The sequence below is a fragment of the Tachyglossus aculeatus genome, chromosome 11 (genome assembly GCF_015852505.1).
Source record: "Tachyglossus aculeatus isolate mTacAcu1 chromosome 11, mTacAcu1.pri, whole genome shotgun sequence".
In the NCBI taxonomy this organism is placed as follows: domain Eukaryota; kingdom Metazoa; phylum Chordata; class Mammalia; order Monotremata; family Tachyglossidae; genus Tachyglossus; species Tachyglossus aculeatus.
In genome coordinates, this window is record NC_052076.1 from 2,924,119 (window position 1) to 2,937,839 (window position 13,721).

Here is a 13,721-nt window from a genome sequence, read left to right on the forward strand (position 1 = left end):
GCAGCCCCAAGTTGAGGCCCGGCTTGTGCTTTCCCCCACCTCCCCTGGCCAAATCCTGGGGCTTCCTCCCGCTCCCCCTTCCCAGACCCCGCCAGCCCCTGGGGCTCCTGCCTCTCCGTGTTCCCGGCGGGGAGAGGCCCCTGGCTTAATCAGTGAATGGTACTGATTGAGCACTTAAATGTGCAGAGCACTGTGCTGAGCAGTTGGGAGAGCACAACAGAATTAGCAACACATTCCCTGCCCCTACCGCGCTTGCCACCCAGAGCGGGAAACAGAGTCTCCCGTCTCCCTTTAGCTCTCCTGCTGGGGGGCCGGGCTCCCTCGGCGAGGGAAAGGAGCCCCAGTCAGAAGGCAGCCCTGCCCCGGGGTCCCTTGGGGCCTCTGCCCCTGCTGTGGGCACGGAGTGGGCGAGGTTGTCCCCTGCTGACCCCACGATGGAGTAGGGCCGAGAGCTACTCTCCCTGTGGCTCACCAGGAGGAGAGTCCCCCTCCTCTTTGGGCTCCAACCCTGTGCCCTGCCCCGTCCTGGTAGCGGGACGCAGGCAATCAATCAATCAATCAATCGTATTTATTGAGCGCTTACTATGCGCAGAGCACTGTACTAAGCGCTTGGGAAGTACAAATTGGCATCACATAGAGACGGTCCCTACCCAACAGTGGGCTCACAGTCTAAAAGGCAGATAGACAAGATGCTCGCCCCTCCCAGAAACAGCCCCCCATGGCTGCCATTTATTGATTTCCAAGCCCCAGTCCCTCCCGCCCGCCTCCCCAGAGAGTTCTTCCATCCCGGATGCCAACGGGGTTGCCCCTGCTCCGTCTCCTCCCAACCATGGGGGTTTCCCCGTTCATTCATTCATTCGATCGTATTTATTGAGCACTGACTGTGTGCAGAGCACTGTACTAAGCACTTGGGAAGTCCAAGTTGGCAACATATAGAGACAGTCCCTACCCAACAAGGGCTCACAGTCTAGAAGGGGGAGACGGACAACAAAACAGAACAGAGGCGCTGGCTTGACCCGCGGGGCAAGGAGGAGAGGAGCGCAGAACGGCAGCGGAGGGACTTGGTTTCGAGGTGGAGCCGAACTACGGCCGGGGAGACGGGGGAATCGGGGTGCGGTGAGGAGAGGGGTTGGCCGGCGCTGACTGGGCCTCAGGGCGTGGCGGTCACCGTGATGGTGACGTTCACCGGGGCGTCGGCGGTGTCCGGCGCTGGGCTGGGAGTCCCAGGTGACGGCCCAGCTGGGTCAGGGGAGAGGGAGGACGGGAGGACCTGAGCTTCCAGGCTTCAGCGGAGAGCGCTATCTCCCACACAACTAACGGGTCACCCGGCCCAGAAGAAGGTTTTGCTGCCCTCAGCTCCTGCCCTGGAAGGGCGGGCAGCAAGAAGCTGAGCCCTGCTGGGCTGGGACAGAGCACGGGGCCCCCTCCCCACCTCCATTCTGCTCCAAACCTCTCTCTGCCTCCACTTTTCCAACTCCTTTCCCTTCTCCCTCTTCCCTCCACCTACAGCGTTCCCTCCACAGTCCCAAGTGGCCGCCTCCTTGCCAAATCTATGGGCCTCCATTCCATGCTGATCCTCTTGGCCAGCGGGGCGGCATTTCTCCTAGAAATGCCAGCCAACCTGGCTTTTCCTGACACCTGGGTGGGCCCCTACCCCTGCTTCTCTTTCTCTCGCTCTTCCTCTGCCTCTCACGGCCCCAGGCCCTGTGTTGCTGTTCTCCCTCGTGTGTTCATCAGCTGTCCCAGAGGATGCCAGATTCACTCCTGCAACTCCAACCTCACTCCGTCTCTACGGGGTCTCATTTCCTCCTGGCTCCCGGCGTCGCTCCGTGGCTGTCCCACCAGCCCCTCGCTTTCAACACGTCCGAAACAGAGCTCCGCACCCTCCCTTCCGAACGCTGTCGCTCCCTCGGGCCTTCCCATCGCTATCACCTATCCCATCGCTATTTTGGATTTTATCTTTGACTCCTTTCAACTCACGTGGTCTGGCGTCAAATCCTGTGTTTTCTTCTTCCTGGACGTTTCCCGGCTCTGTCCCTTCGCTGGCTTCCCCGCCTCTGCTCTCCAGGCCGCACTCTGCTCTGCCGCCTGCATCGTTTACGTAAAACAAAGTTCTTCCTGCACGTTCCCCACTCCGAAAAACCATCAGCGGGCACCCGACCCCCCAGCCGGCTCTCTCCTCCTTTTTTGTCCATTCTCTTCTCCCGCTCCATCCCAGCTTGCCCTCTCGCTTCCTCTCAAGCTCGCTCTCGTCGCTTGTATTTACTGAGTGTGCCGCACTGTACTAAGCGCTTGGGAAAGTATATTCCAACAGAGGCGGTAAGCACGTTCCCTGCCCACCATGAGCTCCGAAGGACGCCAACTCCCTGCCCCTTCAAACCCACCAGCCCTCAGCCCTACCGCCTCTTCAAAACCTCCCGAAGCTACGTCGCTTCCACGAGGCCTTCCCTGATTTAGTTTCTTCTCCTTGGCTCCCATCTTCACCAACTCCCCCCTTCTGTCAGTCAATCAATTGTATTTATTGAGCGCTTGCTGTGTGCAGAGCACTGGACTAAGCGCTTGGGAAGTCCAAGTCGGCAACATATAGAGACAGTCCCTACCCAACAATCTATCAATCGTATTTATTGAGCGCTTACTGTGTGCAGAGCACTGGACTAAGCGCTTGGGAAGTCCAAGTCGGCAACATATAGAGACAGTCCCTACCCAACAATCAATCAATCGTATTTATTGAGCGCTTACTGTGTGCAGAGCACTGTACTAAGCGCTTGGGAAGTCCAAGTTGGCAACGTATAGAGACAGTCCCTACCCAACAGTGGGCTCACAGTCTAAAAGGGGGAGACAGAGAACAAAACCAAACATGCTAACAAAATAAGATAAATAGAATAGATATGTACAAGTAAAATAAATAGAGTAATAAATATGTACAAACATATATACATATATACAGGTGTCCTCCCATGCCCCCCACTCTGCCCAACCTCAGCTGGTCAGTACCCCTTTCCCTCCTAATTAGAAGTCATTTGGGGTCTGTCCTGCTAGACGCGTCTGTTAATTCCGTTGTATGTACTCTCCCAAGCGCTTAGTACAGCGCTCTGCTGAATAAATACGATTGATTGCTTGAGAGCTCCCCGAGGGCAGGCTCGGCACTTCTAGCTCTGGTGTCTATCACCCACTCCCACAGCGGGCGCTCAGTACCGGACGTTGGTTCGGCGACGATGCCCACGCTCACCTGTTCGCTCCGGCCCCGCGGGCACGGCTTCCCCGGCCTGCGGGTCATCCCCTGGGTGCTGCCTGGTCAGCTGGGCCCTGTGGGGGCAGAGGGCAAGCGGTGTGAGTGACGGGTGGGCACTCTGGGCCCTACCCCACGCCCACCAGCCAACCGCCCTTCTACTCCGGGCCTCCGCCTCCGGTCACTCACGCGGGGACGAGCAGGCGGCCGAGTCCTGCAGGAAAAAGGGGACGTGAGGTCAAGTGAGCTGCCTGGGCCGCCTCCATCCCCCCTGCTCGGGGTCAGGGGGCATGGCGGGGGTGCCCGGTCAGAGGGGGCGGCGCGGCCGGGGCACTCACGGGGGCAGGCGGCCGGGTGGCGGGCGGCAAACAGCAGCAGCAGCAGGGAGGCGGCCGAGGCGAGCGCCGTGGCCAAGGCGGAGGCGCCGAGGACCGCGGGGACCATGCTGGACGGCGGATCCACTGCGGAAGGGGGGGACGGGACCAGGGAAGACCCGGGTGGGGATGGGGGAGAGGCCTTGGGCCTCTGCCCCGTTCCTCTGCAGTCGGTGGGCAGCTCTGCTAGCCCTCCACCGACAGCAAAGGGACGGGGGCCCTCGGAGGGGGCTGTCGGGTCCATTCCCCAATCCCGCGGGAGCCAGGACCTGCCTCCAGGATGGGGGAAACTGAGGCCCAGAGGAGGGCGGGGTTCTCTCGGCCTTTCGGTCCTGCCCTGCCCCAGAGGCCTCCGGCGGGGGAGAGAGGGGAGGTGGGGAGAGCCCGGCACCTGGCGTCCGCCCCTCCGAGGGGTGCCCGGCCGTGCGGTGGTTGAGCGCCAGGACGCGGAAGGCGTAGAGGACGGCGGGGTCCAGGCCGCCCAGCCGCCGGGCCCGGCTGTGGGGCCCGTTGCCGGCCGTGGCCGTCTCCCAGGGCACCGGGCCCCCGGGGGGCGAGGCGGGGGGGTCCCGCCCGCCTCTGCAGCAGGAAGGCCGTCAGGTTGCCGGGCCCTCGGGTGGCCCACTCCACCAGCACGTGGCGATGGCCGCGCCCGTAGGTCAGGCGGCTGATGGTGACGTTGGGCGGGGGCGGGTACCCTGCGGGCACATTGGGGGGTCAGTGGGGACGGGCCCCAGCATGGGGCCCGGCCCCCCGCCGCCCGTCACTCACTCCGGACGTCCAGCCGGACGGCGCGCCGCGCGGTGCCCAGGAGGCCGTGGGCCTCGCAGTGGTAGGTGCCCCTGTGGCGGGCCGGCTCGGCGTCGCGGACGGTGAGGCCTAGCCCGCGCCCTTGGCCCGCGGGCCGCAGGGTGTAGTGGGGGGCGCCGGGGCCCAGGGGCCGCTGCCGGGGGTCCAGCCACAGGAGCCGGATGGGCGGCGTGCCCCCCCGGAGCTCGCAGTCCAGCCGGGCCTCGCCCCCCTCCAGCAGCGACACCCCGGGAGGCTCCACCGCCAGCTGGGGGGCTTCTGTGGGGACACGACGGGGGGCGGTCAGCGGGAGGAGAGTGCGGCCCAGTGGAAAGAGCCCGGGCTTTGGAGTCGGGGGTCACGGGTTCAAATCCCGGCTCCGCCAATTGTCGGCTGGCTCTGGGCAAGTCACTTCACTTCTCTGGGCCTCAGTTCCCTCATCTGGAAAATGGGGATTAAGACTGTGAGCCCCCCCCCCGTGGGACAACCTGATCACCTTGTAGCCTCCCCGGTTCTTAGAACAGTGCACATAGTAAGCGCTTAATAAATGCCATTATCAATCAATCAGTCAATCAATCGTATTTATTGAGTGCTTACTGTGTACAGAGCACTGTACTAAGCGCTTGGGAAGTACAAGTTGGCAACATAGAGAGATGGTCCCTACCCAACAGTGGGCTCACAGTCAATCAATCAATCAATCAGTCGCATTTATTGAACGCTTACTGTGTGCAGAGCACTGTACTAAGTGCTTGGGAAGTACAAGTTGGCAACATAGAGAGCTGGTCCCTACCCAACAGTGGGCTCACAGTCAATCAATCAATCAATCAATCAATCAATTGTATTTATTGAGTGCTTAGTGTGTGCAGAGCACTGTACTAAGCGCTTGGGAAGTACAAGTTGGCAACATAGAGAGACGGTCCCTACCCAACAGTGGGCTCACAGTCAATCAATCAATCAATCAATCAATCGTATTTATTGAGCGCTTACTGTGTGCAGAGCACTGTACTAAGCGCTTGGGAAGTACAAGTTGGCAACATATAGAGACGGTCCCTACCCAACATTATTATTATTATTATTTGGAGTCAGAGTTCATGGGTTCAAACCCCGGCTCCGCCACTTGTCAGCTGTGTGACTCTGGGCAAGTCACTTCACTTCCCTGGGCCTCAGTTCCCTCTTCTGGAAAATGGGGATTAAGATTGTGAGCCCCCGCCGTGGGACAACCCGATCACCTTGTAACCTCCCCAGTGCTTAGAACAGTGCTTTGCACATAGTAAGCGCTTAATAAATGCCGTCATTATTATTATTATGATACTGGGGGGTGCGGGGGGGAGACAAGAGGAGCGGGAGGAGGCACGCATTTGCAGTCTAGGCTGTCCACTCACCTTGCTCTCCATGGGGACGGGGAGACAGAGACCCAAAGGGAGACATTCACAGAGGGAGACGAAGCGTGGGCTTGGGAATCAGAATGATCTGGGTTCTAAACCCGCCTCTGGCACTTGTCTGCTGTGTGACCTTGGGCAAGTCGCTTCACTTCTCTGGGACTCAGTTCCTTCGTCTGTAAATTGGGGATCAAGACTGAGCCCGTTGTTGGATAAGGATTGTCTCTGTTGGCCGAACAGTACTTTCTAAGCGCCCGGTACGGTGCCCTGCATACAGTAAGCGCTCAATAAATACGATTGAGCGAATGAACGAATGAATGACATGGACTTTGTCCAACCTGATTCGTTCGTACGTTCTCCGGGGCTTAGAAGAGTGTCTGGCACATAGTAAGAACTTAATCAATCAATCAATCGTATTTATTGAGCGCTTACTGTGTGCAGAGCACTGTACTAAGCACTTGGGAAGTACAAGTTGGCAACATATAGAGACAGTCATCATCATCATCAATCGTATTTATTGAGCGCTTACTGTGTGCAGAGCACTGTACTAAGCGCTTGGGAAGTACAAGTTGGCAACATATAGAGACGGTCCCTACCCAACAGTGGGCTCACAGTCTAAACAGTCTTAACGAAGACCATCATCGTTATTAATATTCTTCACAGACGGAGACACAAGATGGAGACCAACACTGAGAGAGGCCCACGGGGGAAGACATGGGCATAGGGCACTGTGTGGCCTGTGCCCGTCTACCCACCTTCTTACCTAGCCGCAGGCGGCAGCCCGGGGCCTGGGCCCGCAGAGGGTGGGAGCCCGTGCAGACAAACTCCCTGCCTGCCAGCCGGCCGTGAACGCCGAGGACGTGGGTGGCGGGTGAAGGGTGGGCACCCCCGGCCAGGGGCCGGTCCCCTTCGTGCCAGGTGAGCAGGGGCGGAGGGTGGCCCCCGGGCCACTCGCAGCTCAGCAGGAGGAAGTGGGGGGCGGCGGTGACGGTGGTGGCGCAGGAGGGGCTCCCCGAGGGCTCCCCTACAGCAGAATAAGTCGGGGGGGAGGTCAGCCCAAGGTTCACGGCGGGAGTGTCCCTCTTCTTCGCCCCCGTTGTTCCAGGGCGCTGCCTGCAGAACTTCCCTGTCGGACGCCCGCGTAGGCCTCCCCGCGCCCCCCGCCCCATCGACCCTCGCCGGAACCCAGAAGGGCCTCCTGTTCACCCTCCCCAAGCCCCCCTCGCGGAGGGGCAGCTTGCAGACCGTCCCCCCCACCCCGTCCAGGACTGAGAGGGACCCCGCAGCGGGCCCCCCGACCAGGACTCACAGAAGGTCACTGTGCAGGCGGCGGGCCGGGCCAGGGCCGCGTGGGCGGCCCTGCAGGTGAAGCTGCTGCCGTTGAGGAGCCGAGGCCCCGGGGGGCTCCAGGTGGCCTGGGACGGGGAGGGGTGGCCGGCCCCCTCGGCCCCCTCGGCCCCCTCCGGACCCTCCCAGTGCAGCTGGGCGGGTGGGAAGCCCCCGGGCCAGGAGCAGCGCAGGACCACGGTGGTCTGGGGGCTGGCCGAGCTGGTGCAGGTGGGCTGCCCCGAGGGAGGGTCTGGCCAAGGCAGGACAGAGACCCGGGCAGCGGCCCCCTCCCCGCTCCACCCGGCAGGAGGCCACGGGCCCTGCCCCTCCCTGTGGCTCAGTTTCCCCCTCCTCTGGGGAGAGTCGCCCTCACCCATGGCGGGCTCCAGACCCCCTCCTCCCTCCCCACCGGATGCGTCCTGGCCCCCAGCGGCCCCCCGGGGTTGGGTCTGGGACAGGGTTTGCTCCTGTTTCAATCAATCAATCCATCAGTCGTATTTATTGAGCGCTTACTGTGTGCAGAGCACCGGACTAAGCGCTTGGGAAGTCCAAGTTGGCGACATATAGAGACGGTCCCTACCCAACAGTGGGCTCACAGTCTAGAAGTTTCCAACACCGAGGCCTGTTTCTACCTCACCGGCGGGCTCTTTCCCCACCGCTCTCATCCTAAAAAAAAACCCTCCGTCGACCCTTCGGCCCCTCCAGTTTATGACCCCATCTTCCTCCTACCGTAATCCCTTTCCAAACTCCTACGGTGAGTCCTCTACACCCCGCTACCTCCACTTCCTCTCCTTAACCCCCTGGAATCTGGCTTCCACCCCTTCCCTTCTCCTAAAACGGCCCTCTCTTAAACTCGCCAACGGCCTCCTCCTTCCCACATCCAACGGCCTCTACTCCATCTTAATCCTCCTCCACCTCTCGGGGCGGGGAATTGGGGACCAAACCCCCATCTCTTGGAAGCGCTACCTACCCTTGGCTTCACTGACACTGCCGTCTCCTGGATCATTAATAATAACGATAATATTCACTGTGGTGCTCATTAAGAGCTTACCATGTTCCAAGCTCTGTACTAAACGCTGGAGTAGATAGAAGATGATCGGGTCGAGCACAGTCTCCACCCTCAGCGGGGCTCACAGGTTAAGGAGGATAGAAAGCAGGTTCTTCTCCTATCTCCCTGGCTGCTCCTTCTTGGTCTCCTCCAGGGGCTCTTCATCTCCCACCCCCTACCTGTCGGGACCCGGGGGGTGTCTCTCAAGGCTTCGTTCTGGGTCCCCTTCTATTCCCCATCATCCACTTCTACGCTTCGACTCCCAAATCTACCCCTCCAGCCCAGTCCTCTCTCCTCCTCTGCAGTCTCCCATTTCATCCCATTTCTTCATGAGCTCAGCATGTTCAAAACCGAACTCCTCTCCTTCCCCCCTAAACCCTCTCCACCCCCCGATTTTTCCATCACTGTAGACAGCACCACTATCCTCCGTCTCACAAGCCTGTAACCTTGGCATCATCTTCAACTCAGTTCTCTCCTTCAGCCCACATATTTATTTTATTTTGTTAATATGTTTCGTTTTGTTCTCTGTCTCCGCCTTCTAGACTGGGAGCCCGCTGTTGGGTAGGGACTGTCTCTAGATGTTGCCAACTTGGACTTCCCAAGCGCTTAGTACAGTGCTCTGCACACAGTAAACGCTCAATAAATACGATTGAATGAATGAATTGATGAATGTCACCAAATCCTGTCGGTTCTATCTTCAAAACATCTCCTGTATCTGTCCCTTCCAGGAAGCAGCATGGCTTAGTGGAAAGAGTACAGACTTGAGAGTCAGAAATCTTGGGTTCTAATCCCAGCTCCGCCACTCATAAGCTGTGTGGCTTTGGGCAAGTCACTTCACTCTCTGTGTCTCAGTAAACTCCTCTGTAAAATGGGGAATAATAATAATAATAATAATAATGATGATGGCACTTGTTAAGGGCTTACACTGTGCCGAGCACTGTTCTAAGTGCAGGGGTAGAAACGAGATAATCAGGTTGTCCCACGTGGGGCTCACAGTCTTAATCCCCGTTTTACAGATGAGGTAACTGAGGCACAGAGAAATTAAGTGACCTGCCCAAAGTCACCCAGCTGACAAGTGACGGAGCTGGGATTGGAACCCACGACCTCTGACTCCCAAGCCCGGGCTCTTTCAACTAAGCCACGCTGCTTGTGAGCCCCCACTTGGGACCACCTACCCGAGTGCTTAGAACAGTGCTGTGCACATAGTAAGCACTTAACAAATACCATCATCAGTATCATTAATTATTATTATTATTATTCAAACTGCTACCACACTGGTCAAAGCAGTCATATCCTGCCTCAACTACTGCATCAGCCTCTCCCTTCTCCAGTCCATACTTCACTCTGCTGCCCGGATCATTTTCCTTAAAAAAAGTTCAGCCCACATCAATCAGTCGTATTTATTGAGCGCTTACTGTGTGCAGAACACTGTACTAAGCGCTAGGGAAGTACAAATTGGCAACACATAGAGACAGTCCCTACCCAACAGTGGGCTCACAGTCTAGAACATCCCCACCCTTGAAAAACTTCCAGCGGTTGCCCACTCAACTCCGCAAACGGAAATCCTTCACCCTCGGCTTTAAAGCACTCAGTCAGTCCTCCCCCTCCTACCTCACATCCCTGATCTCCCACTACTCAGCGCTTAGAACAGTGCTCCGCACATAGTAAGCGCTTAATAAATGCCATTATTATTATATACAGTTCAGCCCACAACAGGCTTTGCTCCTCAAATGCCAACCAACTCGCTGGACTTTGACCTTGCCTCTTGCTGTCTACTCTTTGCTCCCGTCCTTCACCCGGCATGGGACTCCCTCCCTCTTCATATCTGACGGACCACCACCATCCCCACCTTCAAAGCCCTTTTAAAATCATATCTCCTCCAGGAAGCCTTCCCTGACTAATCTCTCATCTCCCCCACCCTACTTTCCCTCCCTTCTGGATCCCCTACACCCTCGGGTGAGGACCCCCTGAGCACTCTAGGCCACAGCACTTACATATCCTTCCTTCTGCTCGGTGGCTTCTGCTATCTTTCATTTATTTTCATGTCTGCCTCTCCTGCTAGATTGCAAGCTCGAGGGCAAAGATTGGGTGTGCCACCTCTACTGTGTTCTCCCAAGCGCTTAGCACAGTGCTTGCACATAATCGGCGCCTCTTTGTAAATAACCCTGACCTGCCGGGTGGTTAGGCTGGCATGTCGGACTAAACTGGAGGCCCTCGCCCACGCCCGGGCACCTCAGGCTGGTGGAGAGCAAAAAGGGCATGCATTCTTGCCAGCCTCGCCTTTATTCCTCTAATCCCTGTACCCACCCTGGAGGCTCTGCCCATTGTTGGAAGTCCTGCCGGGGAGAAGAGGATTCCCTGGGGGCCGGGAGGAGAAAGAGGGATGGGTCCTCGGCCCTGCCCGGACCCGGGGAGGCCAGCGGCCGCAGCGGGAGCCGGGCCCAGGCCACACTCACAGTGGACTGTCAGCTGGACGGTGGTCTGCGTGCGGGTGTCCAGGCGTGGGTTCAGGGCCAGACAGGTGTAGGAGCCGGCGTGGGCGCGGGCGACACGGGGGATGACGTACGCGGGGCCCGTGTGCACCTGGGCGCTGTCGTGCAGCCACACGTAGTGGCTGGGAGGGTTGGAGGAGGCCTGACAGGCGAGCGTCACCTCCTCGCGCTCGATGGCTACGAAGCCGCCGTAGGCCGTGGCGAAGGGCTCGATGCTGACCACCGGCTCGTCGGGGCCGACTGGGTGAGGGAAGTGGGGAACGGCGGGGGTCAGTGCTTGGAAGACCCCAACTGGAGGCCAGATCTCCCCCTTGGCCTTGGCCACCGTCTCAGGGTGGAGGGGTCCAGGGCAGTGGGTGGCAGCAGAGGCGGGGTGGGAGGATGGCACTGACCATGGGGACACAACTCCCCGGCCTCTATGTAGGGCTCGCCTTGGCACGGGCTGGGGCAAGGAGGAGCGGCCCCGCAGAGTGCGAGGGAGTGGGGTGATAATGGTGATAATGGGAAGGACTCACAGATCACGTCGAGGTAGACGGCGTCGCTGGTCCAGTTGCTGACCTCGTTGCGGGCCGTGCAGACGTACCAGCCGGTCTGGCTGCGGTTCACGGCCGTCAGGTTGAGCTGCCACCCCGTCGCCAGGTCCCCGGGCCCGGCCCGGCCTGCGGGGCCCCGGCTCTGCCAGCTGTAGGAGATGGGGCCCGTGCCGTCCCGCACGGCGCACCCCGCCACCACCGCCGTGCCCTCCACCGGCGTCGGGTCACTGAGCCGCACCTGAGGCTTGGACACGGGCACTGTGGGGAGGAGCGGAGGACGGGGAGGGGTGTCAGGGCTGGGGCGGGGGTGACGGCCTCAGCCCTTTGTGGGGGTGGGCTAGGGACAGGGGATGGAGGTGAGGGAGAGAGAGAAGGGGAGCAGACTGGGGGATTTGAGGGCACTCAAACAGGGCATTCAAATGGATTCTAGTCCTACAGATGGACAACGTGGGGGCTGGACACAGTGACAGGGATGGACAGAGTGGGGGCTCCACAGCCGGGGGTAGTGGCGCTGCCCTGCGAAAGGGCCCCAGCTCACCCAAAACCTCCAGTGCGATGTGAGTGTAGGTGACTCGGATGCGGCCGCCCGCGCTGTACATGGCCTGGCACAGGAAGCGGCCGTGGGAACCCTCCCGCAATGCCCCCAGCCGGAGGCTGCTGTTCCTCAGGGATACGGTGCCCAGGGCCCCGGCCGCCTGCTCCACCTGGACCTCTCCGCCGCTGCTGACTGCCACGAGCCAGGGGGCCAGCGAGCCAGGCGGGGTGAAGCTCCAGAAGACCACCTGGGGGGCAGGGACCCCGCCACACGCCAGCTCCACCGAGGCCCCCCGCACGCCGCGCTGGCTCAGCTCCTGTGAAGGGGCATCCTGGGCCGGCGGGTGCTGGCCTGTCGGGGCAGGGAGGGGACGGATCAGGAGCTTTCATTTATTCAATCGTATTTATTGAGCGCTTACTGGGTGCAGAGCACTGTACTAAGCACTTGGGAAGTACAAGTTGGCAACATATAGAGCCCAGTCTAGAAGAGCTTCCCTGGGTCCTCCTGCCCCTCGGGGAGGGCAGGGAAACAGCTCATGAGGGCTCAGGGGCCAGGGTTCAGGAGCTCCCAGCAGAGGGTAGGGGGAAGGTAAGAGGGAATAGAGCTGGTAGTGAACCAAGGGGACCACCTTGATGCCCGAGAAGGGTACTGTCTGCCCAGGGTGGGGCTGGGGGGAGATGGGGTTGGGTACAGAGAGCGTGGCTGGGGGGCCCAGGGAGAGGCCAGAGCATCACTCACCTGCGGTCACTGTTGGCAGGACGTAGAGGAGTCCCAGCAAGGGGCCGAAGAGGAGGGACCAGCCCGGCCCCTGCCCCATGGCCCCATCCCACGAGTGGCCTGGGTCCTGCTTAGGCGGTGGCGGGCGGGAGGCTGTTGGGGGTCTGGGCTCAGATTGCCAACTCCAGCAGCCCCCGAGGATGGCTCCTCCCCACGACTCTCCTGTTACTCTGAAGCTTAGATTCACGGTCAATTATTTATCCCGGCTGGTGCCCGCCATACATAATGCAGGGGCTGGGGCTCAAGTCGGGGGGCGGTGGGGGCAGAAGGAAGAGGGGTAGGGGGCGGCGGTTTGGGGGGGAGGCAGGTGGGGAGGAGGGCCCTTTGGACACTCAACGAAGGCTTTGAAAATGCCCAGCAGACTGTGGTGTGGCTGGGACAGTCTTGGGGCCCATCCGTGCCAGGCTGCCCGGCCGGCCCGGAGCGTCCCGGTCCCCAGATCCCAGGTCAGGGAGGGAAAGGGGCCCAGGGTGGCGGCTTCCAGCCTGGCCAGCATCCCCCCGACCCAAACATCCCCCCACACCAGCCTCCACCTAGGAGGGAGAGGGGAAGGGGAGGGGGCTAGCGCAGCTCAGAGGGAAGACTGCCATGGGGGTCAGGGGGTCTGAAGGAGGGTTCCTGCCCTGGCAAGATGCTGAATCTGGGGTGGGCCAAGGGGCTCTGTGCCAGGCTGGGGTTACTAGGCAATGTAAGGTGAGAACTTGGGACCCGACCAACCCCCAGAACAGCAAGGTCACGGGTAAGTTGGACGCAGTTTCCCCCAGTGCTGCCTCTGGCCTTTCCCCACCTCTGCAGGCTCCTTCTCGGGGCCACAGGGCCTTGGGCAGGTGTTGTCTCCGGGGCTAACGTGATCCAGGTCTGCTGGAGTGGAGCCCCTCCACCCGCTCCCCCAACCCCACCGATGTTACCCAAGCTGCAGCCCCCAGCCATCTCCTCTCTGGTCCTGGCTTCCTCCCTCTGATCCTTGGCGAACATGACTACCCATCCCACCTCAGTCTCCCCCTCTCACCTCACCTGGCTTGGGCCCCCAGCCTCACCTCCCTTGGCTGCTCCTGAGACATCCCTCAGGATGCCAAAGACAGCACCCCCAGCCAGGAGCTGGCAGCAGTAAGGCCGGGAAAGCTGGCTCTCACACTCCTGCTCAAAGATGGGGGGTTGGGGGGGTGCAACTTGGCTCCATTTCCCCTTGAACCACCCAAGGGGTAGGGAAAATGAGGACCAAGGTGGCAGAGCCGT

General features: G+C 60.2%; 1 protein-coding gene across 1 annotated transcript; it reads right to left on the reverse strand.

Annotated features, from left to right (window-relative positions):
- Positions 1 to 983: 983 nt before the first annotated feature.
- Positions 984 to 13,460, reverse strand: VSIG10L2 (V-set and immunoglobulin domain containing 10 like 2). The gene is given in 16 exon segments (XM_038753511.1): positions 984 to 1,239; positions 1,981 to 2,118; positions 3,230 to 3,306; positions 3,419 to 3,443; positions 3,568 to 3,690; positions 3,995 to 4,137; positions 4,139 to 4,301; positions 4,375 to 4,671; positions 6,535 to 6,795; positions 7,081 to 7,350; positions 10,605 to 10,880; positions 11,156 to 11,431; positions 11,712 to 12,059; positions 12,447 to 12,552; positions 12,895 to 13,018; positions 13,273 to 13,460. Coding segments are annotated over 16 exon segments (2,904 nt in total). The 3' UTR covers positions 984 to 1,150.
- Positions 13,461 to 13,721: the final 261 nt, after the last annotated feature.